The sequence below is a fragment of the Centropristis striata genome, chromosome 15, assembly GCF_030273125.1.
Source record: "Centropristis striata isolate RG_2023a ecotype Rhode Island chromosome 15, C.striata_1.0, whole genome shotgun sequence".
Taxonomy (NCBI): domain Eukaryota; kingdom Metazoa; phylum Chordata; class Actinopteri; order Perciformes; family Serranidae; genus Centropristis; species Centropristis striata.
This window is the reverse complement of record NC_081531.1, coordinates 34,243,367-34,264,615: the sequence shown is the minus strand read 5'-3', so window position 1 is coordinate 34,264,615 and position 21,249 is coordinate 34,243,367. Positions and strand designations below refer to the sequence as shown.

General features: G+C 36.5%; 1 protein-coding gene across 6 annotated transcripts in view; it reads left to right on the top strand.

Annotated features, from left to right (window-relative positions):
* Window positions 1-934: 934 nt before the first annotated feature.
* Window positions 935-21,249, top strand: part of LOC131986430 (connector enhancer of kinase suppressor of ras 2-like) — a 55,622-nt gene continuing 35,307 nt past the window's right edge. For 3 of the 6 annotated variants that reach the window (XM_059351379.1, XM_059351382.1, XM_059351378.1), the window contains exons 1-5: window positions 935-1,405; window positions 9,031-9,194; window positions 15,551-15,753; window positions 18,756-18,861; window positions 21,195-21,236. In XM_059351379.1, the coding sequence (XP_059207362.1) occupies window positions 1,342-1,405; window positions 9,031-9,194; window positions 15,551-15,753; window positions 18,756-18,861; window positions 21,195-21,236 (579 nt within the window). In that variant the 5' untranslated portion in view covers window positions 935-1,341. The remainder of the gene's footprint in view (window positions 1,406-9,030; window positions 9,195-15,550; window positions 15,754-18,755; window positions 18,862-21,194; window positions 21,237-21,249) is intronic. The other 3 variants (XM_059351381.1, XM_059351383.1, XM_059351380.1) reach the window with 2 other exon arrangements.

The window sequence follows — 21,249 nt, the reverse complement described above, 5'->3', positions numbered from 1 at the left end:
GTAGTTCTCAACCTTTTTGAGTCGTGACCCCCAATTTAACATGCATGTTTTCCGCGACCCCCGCTCACTGAACAGAATTTCACACGCACAGTTCAGATCACCCAAAAAAAGAAACAAAATGACCAAAAAAGGAAACAAAATGATCAAAAAAGACACAAATTGACCATAAAAGACACAAAATGACCTGAAAATGATCAAAAAAAGACACAAATTGACCAAAAAAGACAAAAAATTACCAAAAAAGGAAACAAAATGACCAAAAAAGTCACAAATTGACCAAAAAAAAAAGACACAAAATGACCAAAAAAGACAAATTGACCACAAAATGACCAAAGACACAAAATGACCCAAAAAAGAAACAAAATGACCAAAAAAAGACACAAATTGACCACAATATGACTAAAAAAGACACAAATTTACCAAAAAAAGACACAAAATGACCAAAAAGACTAAAACACATTAACACATGAACACATGAACACTTTAACACGGTGGAGACAGAGCTGACTTCCAAAATGATTTGGCGACCCCCAGAAATCATCTCGCGACCCCAATTGGGGTCCCGACCCCAAGGTTGAGAATAGCTGCCCTAGTGGACACTTTATCATGTTTTATCTGCCACATGGGCAGCCAAGAGGGCACTGTTGCTATGTTTTCTACAGACGTGCCACCAAGGCCAAGACACTGTCCTTCTAACATGCTTAGCCCATTTCTGCTCATTAATGCAAGGCAAATAACTCAACCAAGCATTTCATGCACTCAGCTTTGATTCTTGACAAAATCCAGTATAATCTGGATGTCATTAATTCCCATTAAGACTCCTCCTGCCTCTGCGTGGCACTAAGCACCTCTCATAGCCACACTTCGCACGGTGAGGGCTGTGACTCCATGTCTGTGTATGAGGGAGGATGCTCAGAGCGAACCCAACCTTTCCAGACACCAGTGTGCAGTGACAGTCTGTGCGTTGTTCTCCTCTGCTCTGGATGGTACTGGGATGTATTTTGGAAGGGGGGTCGGGCAGCAGCGACCCACCAGCATTACCGCCACTGAGCCTGACATGAATGACAAGTAAAGGGGCTCTTCCAAGCGAGCAAACAGCACAGGAATGTGCACAAGTCTGCCGGGCTGCACTCAGCCTTATCAAAGCGACATTTTGGACCTTTTGGACCTACCTCGGTTTGTTTGCAAACACCCAAACCCAGCAGAGAAGACCCCAGAGAGCCCTGTTATTTTATGTTTTTAATTTTTTATTTCTTTTTTGTTGCATTTTTTTAAAGAAGGGAGTGGGGTTTGTTGGGGGTGTTTTTCTTTTGTCAAGCGTGAACAAGACAAACTTCTACCATGGCACTGGTGATGGAGCCTGTGAGCAAGTGGAGCTCCAGCCAAGTGGTGGACTGGATGAAAGGTAAGGCTTCAGGCTCCATGGTAGCCAAACACAAACTGATATCACCCAAACTGCGAAATGAACACAGTGTTGCGCGCTGCGAGTCCATTTGAACACAGATTCACTCGAGATGCCAAAAGAGAACAAAACACCTGCTGAGCTTTGGGGGTTTTCGCCTCTTCGGCACGCTGCTGCTGCTGCAAAAGGCTTTTAATTACAACCTTAAATCACCTGATCGATTTTTCCCAGGCTGTTACAATGTGGAGACGACTTATCCTTTCAGACCAACATGTTCTCCAGAGCCTCAAACATTCAAATAGCACAAAACGCTTTCAAACGTCTATTGTGTCCTGCGGTGGTTATTGTTAAGGCTGGGAGGCTGGAGCGGAGATCCACTAATTACACCCAAATTATAACCCTTCTCCCTTCTCTGAGGTCACAGTCTGTATTTCAAGTTAACCACCAAGCTTTATATGTGCAATGTGTAAAATCAGACCTACCATAGCTCTGCAATATGAGAGCTTATAGAGCCATCTGTGCCAAAGTCTCATCCACAGATGTTCTAAGTCATTAAGAAGTCACAGCTGACGAGTAGCTTAATAGTTTTAAAACCTCCCAGTGCACTTAAATCCAAGGTGTGATCATCCACTGAGAGTATATTAGCTCTGACCTCAAGTTAGGAATGTATTCATTTGGTGTAAATCAGAACAGAGCTTCAAATTTTGGAAATATCCAGCAGACAAATGGGGCTCCAATACACACATAGGTCAATAATGAAGGCCTGTGCATTGAATTAAAGTTGGAGATCTTGTGAAAATGAATTTATCATTGATAATATTTGTTAGCTTTGTTGGATGAGAGGATTCTCAGAGGCTAATTGTCTGGCAAATATGTACAAGATGCAAGAGGATATGTTAAACTCTAAGTCTGTGCAATTGCTCTACTTTTCATATCATCAGATAAATGAGGTTAAAATGCACAGAAAGGATCCAGTTTTAGTCACTCTTACTGCCACACATATTACTAAATTGGACTGTAGATAATTAATGGAGCCAGTCCATTGAATTAAAGTTAGAAATTTTAATGTATAGTAGATAAAATTAACATTGATGATATTTGGTAGCTGTTGGATGAGATGAATTGTCTGCTCGAGACCTATGAATGACCCAGATGAGCCCATCAGGACACATTAGGCTGCTACCTTTTCTTCTGCCAGTGGGAATGAATGCAACAGTCTTACAAATATGTACAAGATGCAAGAGGAGATATACAACTTTATGTGTTGTTCTTCAAATGTAGCAAACATCCAGCAGATTAATGAGGTTCAAATGCACAGATATGATCCAGTTTGAGTCACTCTTACTGCCACACAATAGACTAAACTGGACTGTTAATTATGGAATTCTTAATACATAGTCATTCAAATTAATTTATTATTGATGATATTTGGGAGCTGTGTTGGATGAGAGGTTCCTTAAGGGCTAATAGTCTGCTCAAGACCTATAAATGACCCAGACAAGCCTATCAGGACACATTAGGCTGCTACTTTTTTTGTCTGTCTGCCTTAACAGCAGTCTGTTCAAATATAGTTGGTGCAATGTGTTGTTTTTCAAATGAAATGAAATATCCAGCAGACAAAGGAGGTTCAAAAGTAAATAATAGAGTATGTGCATTGAATTAAACTTGGGCATCTTATTGTATAGCTGCTAAAATTGACATTAACATTGATGATGGTAACTGTGTTGGATGAGAGGTTCCTGAGAGGCTAATAGTCTGCTCAGGACCTGCAAATGACCCAGACGAGCCCTTCAGGACACATTAGGCTGCTACCTTTTCTTCTGCCAGTGGGAATGAATGCAAACAGTCTTGTACAAATATGTACAAGATGCAAGAGAAGACGTAAAGCTGTCTAATGTGTTGCTCCTTTACATTTAGGAATCATCCAGCAGACAAATGAGGTTGCACAGACAGGATCCAGTTTGAGTCACTTCAAATTACTAAACTGGACTATAAATACTAGAGCCTCTGCATTGAATTAAAGTTGGAAACATGAATGTATACTTGTTAAAATTGATTTAACATGATGGATATTTGGTAGCTTTTGGATGAGAGGTTCCTCAGAGGCTAATAGTCTGCCTATACATGACCCAGACGAGCCTATTGGGACACATTAAGCTGCTCCTTTTTGTCTCCGAGTGGGAATTAATGCAAACAGTCTCTTACAAAGATACAAGACATGTAAAATGAGTAGTTTTCCAAATTTAGGAATCATCCTGCAGATAAATGAGGTTCAAATGCACTGATAAGATCCAGTATGAGTCACTTTTACTGCCACCCAGAATAGCAAGTGATGTTTTGACTGAACTGGGCTTTGAATAACGGAATCCTTAACGCATAGTTGTTAAAGTAAATGTATTATTGATAAGCTTTTGTAGCTGTGTTGGTTGCAAGGTTCCTCAGAGGCTAATTGTCTGTTCAAGACCTACCAGGACACAAATAACTCATTAGATTTGCTGCTTTTCTTTTGGCTGTTTGCATTACAAAGTAGATGCCACTGGAGGTTCTGTTGTGATCAAACATGTGCAGGATGTAGGAGATGTTGAACTCTTTGTTTATCAGTACAGAAATAGTTTCTGTAATGTGTTGTTTTGCAGAGCTGCATGCTCACGTGTCAGGCTGCAGCCCTTCAGAGATGCTCCAGATGAAACGTACATCTTTACTGCCCACACACACACACACACACACACACACGCACACACACACACATACACACACACACACACTTAGTCATAATTCTAAGCCTGTAGGCCTTTTTATGCTGGCTCAGACATATTATGATTGCAAGAATCAGAGCTCTCTTAGTACGAGTTGTGTGCTACAAATACCTGAATCTGATGCTGCCTGTTAAACAGGGTGTTTTTGTGCAGACAGTGTAAAGCTTCATGGAGGATTCACACACACACAAAGGAGACACATGGGGTTGTTAGGATGTGGAGAAAGGCAAAGACAGAGCGGCAGTTCAAATGGGATCCAAGATGATCTGTAAATAAGCTGGTAGCACAAGTGAGAAACGTAGAGAGCGAGAAGTGAAGATTGGATATGAGAGAGGGCTCTCCAGTGTCCCACATCTGACAAGTGGAGCAGAGACGATTCTGTGCCCAGAGCCCAGTAATGGTAATTTAAAGTGAGGGACAGAGTGGCACTGAGAGAGGAAACGGAGAGGGGGTTTCATTCTTGTCTCACATCCATTCTCAGCTCCTGAGGACTGGCAGCGTTTTGTCGTTAGCATTCACAGGTTCCATTATTAGCATGCTGCTGCGTGATGTCACTGGAGGCCAAATAGGGGCACCCCGTGACCTTCCCACAATCCCGCTCTCCCACCCCCGCGCTGCGAGTGTTTTGTGTGAGCAAGACGCCCTTATTCCCAGCTGTGACAAAGCTGCTTTAAAGAAGAGATCCTCATCACAAAGGAGAGAAGAATTCCAGCTTGTTTTCAGTGCGTGGTCGCTGTGCAAACAAATATGATGTGTACATTTTCAGTATTGTTTTCCTGAATTGCGTGTGTTTTGAGGCACAGACTTAATGCGAGCTTAGTATAATCTCTTCCTGCCACTGTGCATTAACATGATTCATGTTTTGTTGAGGTACAGCAGCTTTTTATTTGGTTCTCTTTCTTGCGCACACTAACAGTCACTGACAGAGATCAATGACAAGTCAGATTAACAGAAATCCATTTTAACAGCCTTACATGTCTCCTTTACCTCACATTAGCAGTGGATTATCTAGAATAGAGATCAGGATGTGTCAGTGCTGCGCTTTTAATTTCTCCTCAGCGTGCCTCATAATCTGACGCATACATAACATGGACAGGAAAATTGATGTGGCAGATATTACTTCATGCAATCAGCGAATGTATTCCCGTTTGGTGCTTTCTGTTACATGATGCTGCGGTCAGAAAAATTAAACAAAATATGACATTTTAGTTTTAAACTTTAGCACCCATAAACAGCATGATTGTCTCTCCTATTTTTGTCTTAACTCCCATTTTCCCTTTAAATTCTTTATCTTTATATAGCTTGTAACAATATAATTTGAAAAAGATTTAGAAAATGGGTGTTTTTTTGTTTTGTTTTTTACAATTAAGACAAGTAGACATATGTATCTATTTTAAGTTTTTAAAAAATATATATATTCTCATTAGCAAAACATTGTATTATTCTACTTTTAGTATTTTTTTATTTAGATATTTATTTTATTTTTGTTAATTACATTTTTTTTATTATCTCTTGTATGCGTGATGGATATTATTTATTTTTTGTCTTGTGTTTGTCTTTTGTGGACATGCAATCATACCAATACATATATACTAATAGACTTGCATACATATAGAACATTTTTTTAACAAAGAAGGGCATTTTGGGGAAATTCACACTTTACATTTCTGCCCTATTTCCTCAAATGTATTTACTTGAAGCTTCAGGGAGACAAAACTTTTAATTTTAAATACAATAAATCTGCAATATATCAGGAGAAAAAAAGCTTAGCTGTAGGAAACTTTTATTTAATTGTTTTTTCAGTTATTCATCGGTGTGTTATATATTTTTGATTATTTATAGTTTGGGATGTTTGTAAGTTGATTTAGAGAAAATAGGGGAAAGTGATTTTTTCCATTATAACCACCCCCCAAAAACGATTATGCCAATAGATATTTTATCTTAGATTTGTGTATGTTGAATGAGGTGAGATCTTACCACTTAAAGGTAACTATCATCTCAAATATAGTCACTAATTGTATGTAATATAATACCATTATAATAATATTTATAATAGAAACCTTTATATAGCCACTAATAGAGCAGCACAGATAAACTGCAGCTCTGTGATCACTGTTTGGATCGCATGTCCTCTCTTCACGTATTTCTTTCTTTGGTCCGGCGGTCGGGGAGAATCCCTGCCAAAAACCTGCTTTGTGGTTTCTATGGCAACATGGGGAATACTTCATTGACATAATGAGTCTCAATTAACTTGGTAAAGAGGCTGATTAGTTAAGCCTTTAAATTTTATGCAAAACCATGAAACTCCCTATGTTTCCTCTGCGCCGTTTAGCTGCCAGCTGAACCCGATGTGAATGCTTGATCAGGTTCAGGCCCAGCAGTGAGTCACATGCATGTGATTGGTCCGCGGTGATGAGAAGACGAGATGAGCAAAGAGTTGTCATATACATAAATGAGGGGGAGCTGGAATTATATTATTGGACAGCTAAATTATTTGTCAATCGACAGAAAATGACCCAGCAAAAATGTGCTGCTTCCAGCCTCTCGGATATCAAAATGTTTCTTCCTTTCCTTGTTTTCTATGACAGCAAAATGAATCTTTATGATGGACATTTATTGCTACTAGAACTGATATGGGATTTTAGAGAACGATACTGAGGGGAAAAGTAATCCATAATCAATATGGCAGCTAATATTGTAATGTTTTGAGCTGCACTGCAAAAAAGCCAACTTGTATTTTGTGGCCTAAAACAGCACAGCAAAGGAAGCCAGTTGTCTGCTCAAAAACAAGTTGGTGAGTTGTTGTTACTTATATCTTTAAGTTGGGGTTCAAAACAAGGGACAATAGTTCTGCTAACTCTTATTTCTTTGTTGTGAAATTAGGTCATTAGCGAAAGCTAGCGGCTAACTGACGCTAGCGGCGCTGCTTGTTACAGCAACAAGAGTAGCCATTAGCATATCAATGCTAACTCAAAATTGTGGTCACAACATTAGCTGACATTTCATAGCGGCGTTACAATCGTGCCAGAGAAATTCAGAGTTGAGCAAACTCAAAAACAAAACTTAAAATATTTAGTTTAATTGTCCAACTTAAAATTTTATTGAAGTTTGTTGCCTTGAAATTTTGAGTTCACCCAACTTTTCTTTTTTTGCAGTGTGGAATAAAAATAGAACAACATTTTATGTGCACCGAAATGTACCCAGAGATCTACTCTCTCAAACATAAAACCTCATTAAATATTATTTAACATGATTATACATTATACAACAATGTACTTTTGTACTATTATTCCAACAATGTGGTCAGCAAATTCTATAAATGATGATAAAATAAAGAATAATTAGGAATGTGCCCACATGCAAATTTGTTTACATAAGAATTTCACCAATATTGTAGCCAGCATGATGCCATATAAACAGCATTATAATACTGTGTTTTTTCACAACACCATCACTTCATGAACAGAAACAAATATGCTTTGACATGTTTTGCTTTCATTTGAGGTTGTGCTGATTCTGTCCTCACACGCACACAGTTCAAAGTTCATCACTCTCACTGCTAGAGGATTAGTCCTGGCGAGCACTGGGCCTGGGTTCGGATCCCTCTTGGAGCCCTTTCCTGCAGGTCTTCCCCTCTATCTCCCTGTCTCACTCTGTAGCTCTGCTACTGTCAAAAAAGGCCAAAACAAACGTGAACAAAAAGTTCATTTTGTCGTAGAATTAATTTGAAGATGCATTAAAATATCAGACATATAGCAGTTTAAATATGCATCAAACATGTTTTGATAAACACACAGAAATCTGACCAACAGTCACAGTCTCTTTACAGGAAACTCCTGCTTGATTGAGATATGAACAGCTCTGATTTAGGAACTCAATCTCCCAAGTGTAATCTTATATCAAGTGTTTGTCCTAACAGGAAATAGTCTTATATTTTCATTTTAAAATTATCTTAAAATTACAATATTACTCTTTATTGGAAATATTTCTAGCACTGTGTCCAACAAAATGTGAGTTATTAAGGAGGAGTAGAAAGAGTCATGGCAGAAAGGAGATGCAAAGCATTGCTGTCTTGGCAGACCTATGTGACAGACAGACTGATGGTCTCCTCTCTGACTGTTTTCCCCATGCAGAAAACTGATCAGGAATCAATCAGGGCATTGCTTAATAATCAGGCCAGCAAGCCGAAAGAATACTGGCATTAAAACTATATCATTCCCATCATTAATCATTGGATAATCAATGTTGACACATCCCCAGTATAGTGCTTCTGAAATAATCTGTGTGTAGGTTAAATTTAATTTTGTTGATTTTTGTGTCGGAGAAGAGATAATTTCAGTTGTCTGATGCTTTTGTATGTGATTCTTTAGCAGCGTTCCTCATTATATGTATAAGCCCTCTATAGAGTTTTAAATCTCTTTTGTTGAGGTGAAAATAGGATGCAGAATTAGTTTGTTTTCGTCTGGTGCACTTCATCGACTGCTCCACCGAAATGCTTCACACCTGCTGCAGCAATGAAAGATGTAACACAAGCCGAGCACAGACACCCAGCCCCCTTTTTTAGTTGAAAGCTTTTCCTAGTTTAATGCTGAAAAAACTGCACCTGAGGACTGTGTAGGAGGTGAAATCTGTCAGATTCCTTGCTTGACGCGGACTGTTTCACACTTAAGACACAGAAAAATACAACCTGTGCTCACACTCTACAGATCTACAGCACATATTCTGGCAAGAACGAGTGAAATTAAGCCATATTAGAACACATAATGCAAATAAAGGTTTCATAAGAAATCAGGAAGTCTGATACTGGCGCAAACTAAATTTTCTTGTTGTGGAGCTGTGCTAAAAGTTTCCCTGTCGTCCTAAATCCCACAGGCCTGGACGACTGCCTGCAGCAGTACATCAAGACCTTCGAGAGGGAGAAAGTAGGGGGGGACCAGCTGCTGCGTATCACCCACCAGGAGCTGGAAGACTTGGGAGTGTCCAGAATCGGCCACCAGGAGCTCATTCTGGAGGCTGTGGACTTACTTTGTGCTCTGGTGAGTCCAAGCTTTCCCACGCTGTCTTCCCACCACTCTCTACTGTCACCTCAGAGTCCCAGACCACTGCTGTTGGACCAAGTTTCTGTCGCTCATTTGGTGCCTCCTCAGCTTGTCAGATACTTTCAAAAACTTCCTGGATTAACCCCAAAAATGTGGTGTTGTCGAGCTAAAAAACAAGTTTGTTTTTAGTCCTGAAAAACTGACATTTTAGATATGTAGGCGTGCAACTGACAGTGATGATGTTCAGCTGTGTTTTTGCATAAAGTTTGCATCCAATAACTCCATCCATCCATTCAATTTAGTCAGAAAAAAACACAATTTAGTCAAAATATAAATAAAAAAAGGAAAAAAGTCTGAAGGTAACTGTAATATTTTTTTTTTTTACAAATTAGTTATTTAAATCAAATATATATACATATATATAATTTATTATAATTTATTCATTTTTTTTATTTTGCTGCCAGACTTTTACTGTTTTTTTTTTTTACGATATTTTATTTATTTATTTAACTTTTTTTTACATTCAATTAAACATTTTTTAAAAGCCTTAATTTTACATAATTTTACACCATTTTTGTGTTTTTCCTAGAATTCACAAGACCGTAAATAAATAATAATCCTGTAAAAAAGAAGAAAAGACTATAATGTACCATTATATTGATTTACAGATTAGATTTTTTATTTCATAGTTCATATTTGTCATAAAACTAACTTACTTTTTTATGACATTTGCAGTTTTTGTAGAAAAACAAGACAAACCCTGTAAAATAATATAGTAGGTTTCTGTGAAATAACTCCCTTTTTTTTTTTTTTTACGGTGCACCGTGCAGCCCCTGCCAGAGATAATAATCTGGTCAAAATATCCTCTTCAGGCACATCTTTCGGCTGTCATTCGTGCTGACGTGGATGACAGGGATTTTTACTTTTAGTCTCAGAAACATAAGTTTTGCGTGTGTCAGCATGATGGTTTGCTTCTCGGCTGTTCGGGCCAAATATTTCTACAGTAATGTAATGTAATACATCACTCCGTCAGCAGGAACACAATGACATAAAATGACCCAACTAACCCAACTTCCTGTTCAGGACAGTCTTTTCCTGCAGCGAAACCTATTAGTTTTTAATAGATTAATGTAACACATTCAATTTAGTCAAAAACCCATATGATTTAGTCAAAGTATATCATTTTTCCCTCCAGAAAACATATTTTTATATCTCATACTGTAAACTTTATTTATTAATTTATTTATATTTAGCTTAAAATTTTTTTAAAAAGTGGGTTGTGTTTAGTTTTAAAGCGAAAAAAATAAAAAAAATAAAATTATAATAAAAACATGTAGACATGCAATCATACCGATGCAGATATACTACTAGACTTACATACATACATACATACATACATATGGTGAAATATACAAATCCATTTCTGCCATATTGCCTCAAATTTATTTACTTGAATCTTAGGGGAGAATTCTTTTTTTAAATTCAACTGCAGTATATTATTATTATTATTATTAGTAGTAGTATTTTTTTGCCTTAAATTTGCAGTTTCAGAAAAAAAAACTAGCTTTAAAAAACCTTTTTATATAAGTGTTTTTCCAGTTATTCATTGTTGAATTATAGTTTGGGATGTTTGTTAGTTGATTTAGGGTTCACAACAAGGGACAATAGTTCTGCTAACTCTTATTTCTTTGTTGTGAAATGCGGGAAAGTGGTGAAATTCGGTCATTGGTGAAAGCTAGCGGCTAACTGATGCTAGCGGATAACTGATGCTAGCGGCTAACTGATGCTAGCGGCTAGCTGATGCTAGCGGCGCTGCTTGTTAAAGCTACAAGAGTAGCCATTAGCGTATCAATGCTAACTCAAAATTGTGGTCGCAACATTAGCTGACATTTCATAGCGGCGTTACAATCGTGCCAATTCAGCACATTGAAGAAGTTAGCAGAAGTAAGGATTAAAGGTTATTACAATGTAAAATTATAAGTTAGTACAACTTACAGTTGAGTTGACAAAAATCTGAATTCAGAGTTGAGCAAACTCAAAAACAAAACTTAAAGTTTGTTGCCTTGAAATTTTGAGTTCACCCAACTTTTCTTTTTTTACAGTGTACACTATGTCATTTAATTAGGGTAACAATAACTTGAATTATTGTTTTAATTGATATAACCATGTATTCTTCCGTTATTACTATTTGATTTTAGTTGTATGTTGTCCGACACCAATGAAAGTTAGAGTTGGAGTTTTCCCCCTAAGTTTTTTCTGATGTTTAAAAAAATATAATAATGCATGAATGAATCTGCAGATTATTTGGTACTTAAAATGTAAGAAAATAGGGGAAAATGCAGGTTAAAAATTTAAGAATCATTGTTTGGAATAATACAAAGCAGATCATCAAATTGGAGAAGCTGGAATGAGGCAGTGTTTGACTCTAGAAGTTAAATCAAACAATTTCCAAAAATTGTGTTCTTCACAAGCGCAGTTTAGTTCATGCAAACTATTTTAATTGGCTGTAGATGTGTTAACCACCTGTGGTAACCTGTAGAATCACTTCTTAAGCTGCTGTACTCAGACAATCAGAAAGTATACATGAATGTCAATACTGAGGGTTAATAACCAATTTGCCGCTCAACCATAACTGCACATCTGTGTCTGTGTTAAAGGTCGACAGTCAGACTGAGGAATTAGAAAAAGGAGGAGATGGTAAAGAATGTATGACAAGTAGGAGCGAAGGCGAGCGGCTGGAATAGAGATGAAGATGAGTACGTGTTAGTCTCAGAGACACATACTGTCGAGAGACTTGATGGAGATTTAGTGGACTGAGGTCACAGATGCAATCTGAATCTAAAGTCCTCTCATCCTGCATCGCTGCACAGGGGGCCTTGCTTCAGCCTCAAAGCTCCTTATGTAACTGGGATTTAGTTTTAAGTCTCTCAGGCACTGCTGTATTGAATATGATTAGTGGCCCGCCTGCTGCGCCCTCCCCTCCCAAGAAACTTTGACGTGACAGACGTCCACGTGCAGTTTGTCGTACCGGGGAACCAATGTTCCCTCGACATGGAACATGACAGATGGAGGGTGGAGCGCGTTCAGGTGGAGGGTCAGCGGTTTACGAATACAAATACTTTATTTTTGGATAGGGACAGTGCACATTAACCCATTGAGGCCTAAAACGCCTGTAAAACCAATTTTAAAATAAGCCCCTAAACAACCTGGTCTCACAGAAATCTGTGAAATAGCCACGGATTTCGCTTAACTCAAAATCCGTGGAATAGCCACGGAATCGCTCAAATTTCCATGAAACTGACACGGATTTTGCTACAATGCAAGTTAATGACAGTCATATCCCGTGGCTATTCCAACATACAAAGTGATTATGTACATTCACTGAGTGAATATTTAGAAAATAAAACATATATTTCTCGCTAGAAATGTGATCAAAATCCATTTTTATGCAGAAACTAAGTCAAAATATTGATTTTTCACTAAAAATGAGAGAACTGTCCGCCATGTTTTTTGTTCTGACCGCCGGGACCTTAAAAGTCACGTGACTTGGAACAAACCAATAGCCACGAGATATGACTGTCATTAACTTGCATTGTAGTGAAATCCGTGTCAGTTTCACGGAAATTTGAGCGATTCCGTGGCTATTCCACGGATTTTGAGTTAAACGAAATCCGTGGCTATTTCACGGATTTCTGTGAGACCAGGTTGCCCTAAAACCTGAAGTTTTTCTGGAAATTCAACAGAAGTGTCAACGTTTCTACTAAATAATAGATTTTTCAGCCTCTGTAGCAGATAGAAATTAAATTCAAAAAGTATTTGAGCTTATACAAATACTACAAAACGACGTATCCGCTTTCCAGGCTTCAATGGGTTAATGAATATCGATAAACATCTTTGTAAATATGCCAGATTATAGCAAGGCTGCTAGTTTGCATCTGTAGTCCCTAAAAAATTAAAAATAAATACAAATCTAAAAGACAGCAAGTACATAGGTAAGATACAAATAGAGGAGACAACACACACACAACACAACACAACACAACACATACCAGACCCAGACAGGATATAACTATGCAATAAGTTATAATATATATATATATATATATATATATATATATATAAATATATATATATATATATATATATAAAAATACTACCGGTCAAAAGTTTTCGAACACCCCAATTTTTCCATTTTTTTATTGAAATTCAAGCAGTTCACATCAAATGAACAGCTTGAAAGGGTACAAAGGTAAGTGGTGAACTGCCAGAGGTAAATAAAAAAAGGTAAGCTTAACCAAAACTGAAAAATAATGTACATTTCAGAATTATACAAGTAGGCCTTTTTCAGGGAACAAAAAATGGGTTAACAACTTAACTCTATGGAGTCTTGGGCTATTTTGTCCATTTTTTAATTATTTTCATGTCTTTGTAAGTCATTTTGTGTCTTTTTTGGTCATTTTGTGTTTTTTTTTTAGTCATTTTGTGTCTTTTGGTGTCTTTTTTTGGTCATTTTGTGTTTTTTTTTAGTCCTTTAGTCCAACATAAAATATGATTTTGAATCTTTTTTTTTACTTTCAAAACACTATCATGCTCAATAAAGAATTTTAAATGTTGCAAATGTGCATTCATTTCAGAGTACACTGAGACATTAAACTGCATAATTTTCAATTAAATTCTGGAAAAGTTGGTGTGTTCTAAAACTTTTGACCAGTAGTGTATATATAATAACTATTTCACTCCTCTTTGTGTTAGACACAGGGCGGCATCGCCTTTTTGGGAATATTTTTATTACATTTTCAGATATCAAATATACCAAAATATACAGAACACACACAGAGAAGCATCCCTATCACACCCACATACAAACTAAAGGAAAACAACTCATAAGGAGTAGTTGGTGGTCAAAGTAAAAAAGAAAGAAAAAACATAGATAGATAAATAGATGGATATACATACTTTATTAATCCAGCGTAAATTTAATAAGATACAAGAACATAAAAATAGATAAATAGAATTAACATATCAATTGAAATATAATAAAAATATAAAAAATAAGAAAACTGTTATTGACTCACATGACAGTATTTATCGATTTTGCCCTTCTATTTTTATACTTTTATTTTGCTGATGTGTTTTTTTTGTATATGTGTGCAGTTGGGAACGTGTTTGTGTGTATTTTTTATATAATTCTTTTTTTTAAAAAAGTTTTTATTCCCTTTCTCTCTCTTATGGTGCCTTTATTTCTTAGGGGCAACTCTGACCAACATTATTATATGTTGCGTGGTTGGCTGTGCTTAATGGGGAGCAATTTAAACAGAAATAAATAATATCTAAATAAATACGATGTAAAAATAAACAATCTTAACTCACTCTGATGACTAATAGTGTATCAGTTCTACACTGCAAAAAAAGAAAAGTTGGGTGAACTCAAAATTTCAAGGCAACAAACTTCGATAAAATTTTAAGTTGGACAATTAAACTAAATATCTTAAGTTTTGTTTTTGAGTCATGCTCAACTCTGAATTCAAATTTTTGTCAACTCAACTGTAAGTTGTACTAATTTATAATTTTACATTGTAATAACTTTTAATCCTTACTTCTGCTAACTTCTGCAATGTGCTGAATTGGAACGATTGTAACGGCGCTATGAAATGTCAGCTAATGTTGCGACCACAGTTTTGAGTTAGCATTGATACGCTAATGGCTACTCTTGTAGCTGTAACAAGCAGCGCCGCTAGCATCAGTTAGCCGCTAGCATCAGTTAGCCGCTAGCTTTCGCTAATGACCGAATTTCACCACTTTCCCGCATTTCACAACAAAGAAATAAGAGTTAGCAGAACTATTGTCCCTTGTTTTGAACCCCAACTTAAAGATATAAGTAACAAAAAACTCACCAACTTGTTTTTGAGCAGACAACTGGCTTCCTTGCTAACTTACATTATTGCCCTAAATATCAATCATTTATATTTCCAAGTTTTACCAACTTAAATCACTGTTTTAGGCCAAAAAACACAAGTTGGCTTTTTTGCAGTGTATTGCAGTAACATTTTTAGATTAAATCAGATAAAGACTTCTGCAAGGTGTCAATGTAAGTAGGGCTGCCAAATCTTCAGAAAATTGCATTTATTTCTGAAGGTATATGTGATCTTTTCAATGCAACAATTAATTTCCATGTCACAGCCACAGGGCCGCATCTCTGTAGTGCAGCACTGTGGTCTGATTATTCACAGAACAATGTCATGACAATATTCGGTTTGAGTCCACACTGGAGAAATTCTTGGAATGCATCACAGTGAAAACAAACACTGACAAACTGGTCAAACAGAGTGAGTTTACTCTCCTCTCTCCTCCAGAATTACGGTCTGGAGACGGAGAATTTGAAGACTCTTTCTCATAAGCTGAATGCATCTGCCAAGAACCTGCAGAACTTCATCACAGGCCGGCGGCGCAGCGGCCACTATGACGGCCGAGCCACGCGGAAGCTGCCCAACGACTTCCTGACCTCGGTGGTGGACCTGATCGCTGCAGCCAAAAGCCTTCTGGCCTGGCTGGACAGGTGAGATTTGCAAAAAGGTGCAACTGTAATACATTTAGTCTGTGCTAATGATACATGTTCATGTGCATGCATAAAATTATAAATTCCCACACAGTGTTTTCCCTTTTTTAAGTTCGGTCTAGAATAGAATAGAACTTTATTGTTATTGTACAAGACAACGAAATTTTGTTTGGAGCAGTCCTCCTCCAGTTGCACAGTTCAAAAATATTGATATTTATATCTGTAAGAGCAGATTTAATGTTAATTGTTGTGTGTGTCATGGTCCACTTGTGATTGGCGGGTCCGCCTATATAGGTGGGAACCTTTTGGGGGCTCGTCAGGTGTTTTCCAGGAAGGGGAAAAACAGTTTTTGACCGCTATACGCTATACGTTACGCTGCGGTGCGCTGCGCTCGTTATGCTTCGCACAGATATGTATAAGAGATAGTGTGATTAAAGCATGTGATGTTAAATAAATGGAATTGTTTTGCATCTAAACTAAAAATCAACTGGATTCTTATTCATAATTTAAGGCAAAGTCAAAGCGTGTCAATTAGTTTTCCTGTTGAAATGTCTCAGTGGCTTAAAGCATTGGCTTAGCTTCTACAATATCAATATAGAAAAATACTTAAAACAAAACACAACGTTATCAACGGTGTCAGCAATATATGTATAAATAAAATATATATCTAACTAACAATGTTTTAAAAAGTCCAAGTCCTTAAGTGCAATAGTGCAATAGTGCAATCATGTCTTTGAACATAATTTTGAAGAGAAATCAGATTTCGGGCGACACTGACTCAAACAGCTGGACCATGTATTGGTGACAACATGGCGTATCTCTTCAATTCTATTTTATGTTTTTATACAATATTTACTAGAGTTTTTCCTGTTGCTACATTTAATTGTTATTCCTATTAACCCTCTGAACCCCAACAAGCTGTTTCAGGGCGTTTTTGCTCTTTTAGACAGTAGAATTAAGTGATTTTGACAGAAATATCACAATTTAAGATTCGTTTTGGCTACTTTTTCCAAAGGAAACTTTCATAACCAATGATGTGTTAAAGCACTGTCAGAAAGTTCAAATTTGGACGATAATGCCTGTTTTTACAGTTTATTTCTACAACAAACTGTGCATTTTGGGCGACCTTTTACAGAAAACATATGTTTCTGGGGTTCAGAGGCTCCACTTGGATTGAAATTGAACGTTTCTTACATACATATTTTTTTGTTTGTATTTTCAAACAAAAATATCAACTCCGGATTGGACGATCGAATTTAGCATTTTCTTTGCATTTTACAAGAAAACACGCAACCAAATCTATAAATGACTATCTTCAAAAAAGGACAAGACCATCTTATTTATCTGGCTTCATGCCTTCAGCATCATATACAGATCATTTTGGTTTCTAATGTTATGTCCATGACCAATCAGCTGACAAGAAAAGATGAGTAAAGGCCTTATATAAGTAGACTTTGACAGGGCGTCCAAAAAGGAACTGAGCAAGTCTATTTATATGTTGCTTTATCCCTTTGCCTCTCTGTGGGATTGTGCCAGTGTGTGTGTTTGCATCTGTTTGTGTGTGTGTGTGTGTGTGTGTGTGTGTTTGATGAATTTGGAAGTTCAAAGCAGACAGCATTCAACAGAAATAACAAAGTGAACTGCTGTTTCTTTTCCCATATAGGCATATTCATAAGCATCTATTCTAATTAAAATTTAATATCCTGTGTTTCATTTTCATTTCTGAAGGCGTCATTGTTGACAAAATTACACTTTGCAGTTTAAATATGACTCTGGAGTCTTGTTTATTGTGATCTGCAGCACAGAGGAAAAATGTGGAAATGAAAACAAAACATGGATTTTCAGATGTTCAGTATGTTGGTGAGGAATGTTTCACAGTTAGTTAACTGACACAGTGTCAGCTCATGTTGACCTTTTATCATATGATGAATTAAATACTGTTTTCATACATACAATATGTATGTATATTAACCACTTGATGTTGTTCATTCACATATATTTTTAGGCAATGATACACTGTAGATCCATGTAAACATCCAGATCTAAAAATACCTCCTTTGTCTGTCTGAACCCCAACAAGCCGTTTCAGGGTGTTTTTTTCTCTTGTTATATTTTACTTTCTGTGTCCTTGTATTTCACCGCAATATATAAGCTCTATGGAATCAGCACAATCATGGCTAGAAGTGGGAACAACTCAATTGTATTTTGTGCAGAATAACACAGTTATAATGACATACATTCATACATACATACATTCATTTTAAAAAAGAAATGCAAGTTGAATTTCTCTGATTAATTTTTTTTTAAATTATTATTATTGGAATGAAATGTAATTTACAATGCAAAACTTATCCAAGTGCCCAAAAGTGTCATGAATATTGGGGGGAAAAACCTGGGTGTCCACATGCTATACATATTGAAAGATTTGCATTTTCACAACCTCTCCTGTCAATCAATCAATCAATCAATCAATCAATCAATCAATCAATCAATCAATCAATCAATCAATCAATCAATCAATCAATCAATCACAGCTTCACAGTGTCTCTGAGGAGCAGAATTTAATGTTTTTAACATTATCTAGTTATTACAAACGGCTTATTTTTGGCAACATTTAAAAGAGACATGTAGAATGAAGTGATTTTGACAGAAATATCACAATTTAAAGCTTCATTTTGGTTACATTTTCTAACCAAAATTTTCCTAACCTATGATCTGTTCAAAAACTGTCAGAAAGTTCAGATTCTGACGATAATGCCTGTTTTTACAGTTTCTCTCTATGAATAATTGTGTATTTTTGGCGTCCTTTTTCAAGAAAACAGACAATGGTGGGGTTGAGAGGGTAAAACAACTATAAAATGTGGCTTAAAATAAAGGAATCCTGATGTGTGTGTCTATGTGTATGTGTGCAGATGTCCACTGTTGTGTGTGTGTGGAAACGTTCCCACAGATTGACCAATGATTTAGTCTCAAAGGAAGAATGATCTAATGGTTCATTCCAGGTGCTCATTCTTTTTCAGGTCTCCATTTGCTGCAGTGGCAGATTACTCTGTGACCAGAAACAACGTGATCCAGCTCTGTCTGGAGCTCACTACCATCGTACAACAGGTAAATAAACTGTGTAGTATAATATTATTATCAGGCCCAGCTCCACTACACTGTAAAAAAAATCTGTTTAATTTACGGTAAAATACCGGCAGCTGTGGTTGCCAGAACTTCACCGTAAAAATTACAGTGAGTGGATTTTCTATTCTAAATTTAAATGTAAATATCAGCAAAAACTGTAATTTAGACTGAGTATTCCTGTTATTTTCAGGGTAATTGTGTCATTCATTCACACATCATGGTATTTCTCCATAAATTTTGCATGAAAATGTTATATTTTTACAGCAAAACTGTGTGTTTCTTCCACTTTATGGCAGAAAAAAGTAAAAGTTTTGTGCTATTCTTTGATTTGATTTTGATTAATTAAAAGTGTCTAATATGGTGATCTACAATTTTTTATTTTACGCCCTATTTCTGATGTATTTGACAGTGTTTTACTGTTATTTCTACAAAGATTTTTAACAGTGTAGACTAAAGATTCCCCACATGACAGATTTTAGAAATATCTGCACATAATGTTGGGATACAGTATATTTGCAGGCAGTATGTCTTTTAAAAGCTCAGAAAATTATTGTTGTTGTGCCCGATGCAGGAGAAAACTGCAGCCGCATCTCATTTTGTATAAATATCCAGTTTAGAGCCTTTAATACCTCAAATTTTTTTTTGCACACATTCCATCCTTATACATATTCAAGCATGAGTCAACGTTTAAAGGTTGAACAACTGAAGATATTCATGAGATGCAACAAAGTTCTGCAACTATTAAAATGTGTTAAACTTAAAGGGACAGTTCACCTCAAAATATAAAAATACATTATACATTTTCCCTCTCATTTGTACTTCTGTTTATCAGTCAAGATGAAAAAAAAATCTTCAGCTTTTTACAGTATAATGTCAACAAAAAATGGCACATGGTGGGATTTTGTTTTAACAGAAGAGAAACCCCCTAACTATTACAATATTGGAGATCCAATCACACTAATACATACATAGTACTAGACTCTGATACATAAGGAAAACATATTTAAACAAAAGATGGGCGTTTTGGGGAAATGTACACTTTCTATTTCTGCCATATTTCCTCAAATGTATTTACTTGAAGCTTCAGGAAGAGAGAAAAACTTAATTTTTAATTCAATTTATCTGCAGTATATTCAAATTTGCAGTATCAAGAAAAAGAAAAAAGCTTACTTTGTAAAAAACTTTTATTTCATTATTTTTCCAGTTATTAATTGGTTAGTTATTTACTTGAAGCTTCAGTGAGAAAGTGATTCTTTCAATAAGAAAAATGTCATAAATTAAAAGTAGATGGAGTGTTTAGCCATTAGCATCACCAGTTTAACATTTTTTTCCACCATGTATTTGTGTGTAAATAGACCAAAAATGAACCCTGGAAGCAGACTACTTGATTATTTGAACATCATTTGCATGGGAATAATTATGCCCTAAATTCTGATCAATATACATGGTGGTTAACTTTCTAATAGAATACCTACATGACACTGTTTGCAACAAATAGAGTGGTTTAAGTAGATTAACTTGAGTAACCAGGCCATGTTTTCGAGAAAAATAAATCGTTGTTGAGTATTTCAAATGGTGCTTTGAGCACCACAAGCCAAGTATTCTAATCTAGTTTCATTATATTGGAAAAAAGGCAGACATCTAATACTCTGCAGCTCACACCCAAACAATCCAGACTGATCGAAAGCACCACAGGGAAGACAACAAATATGTATTTTTGATTTTGAGATGAAGTGTTCCTTTAATAACTTAATATAACTACTTAAGGTCAGGAAATCACGCTGTCACATCATTAAAAAGCATCTGCTCATCCTGCAGCAGATGAAACAGGTTTCAAAAACACTGCAGATCAGAAGAAATATTAGAAATAGACTATATTTTAAAATCTGCGTTTTTGTCTTTGGTTTGAGCATGATGACAAGCACAAGCAGCCCTGTGCGACCCTGAAGATCAGTAATAATGAGCAAAATTATGCCTAATAGGTTTCAGGACTGTCTCTGTGGAGGATAATGTTTATATGGAGTTAAGAGAAAAATATAAGTGGGAAAAATTGAAGGTGGGAGTGAAAGAGGGCGATAGGGAGAGAGTTGAAGGCCGAGAGAGGAAGACTGGCAGTGTGATAAAGAGAGAGAGAGACATGCCTCCGCATTGGTGATTCATTTGTTTTGTTTGTGCATGCCTGTGTAGGAGTGTTGGGGGTTATAGGTGCCAAGCTGCTCGGTTTTTGCTTATATCCACCTACAGCAGAAATGCCAATAATAACTCCATTTTGACACATTCTCTTGAGGTAACAGTGCTCTCTGAATGTTCCCCAGGACTGCTCTGTGTACGAAACGGAAAACAAAATCCTGCATGTGGTGAGTTGCAGAC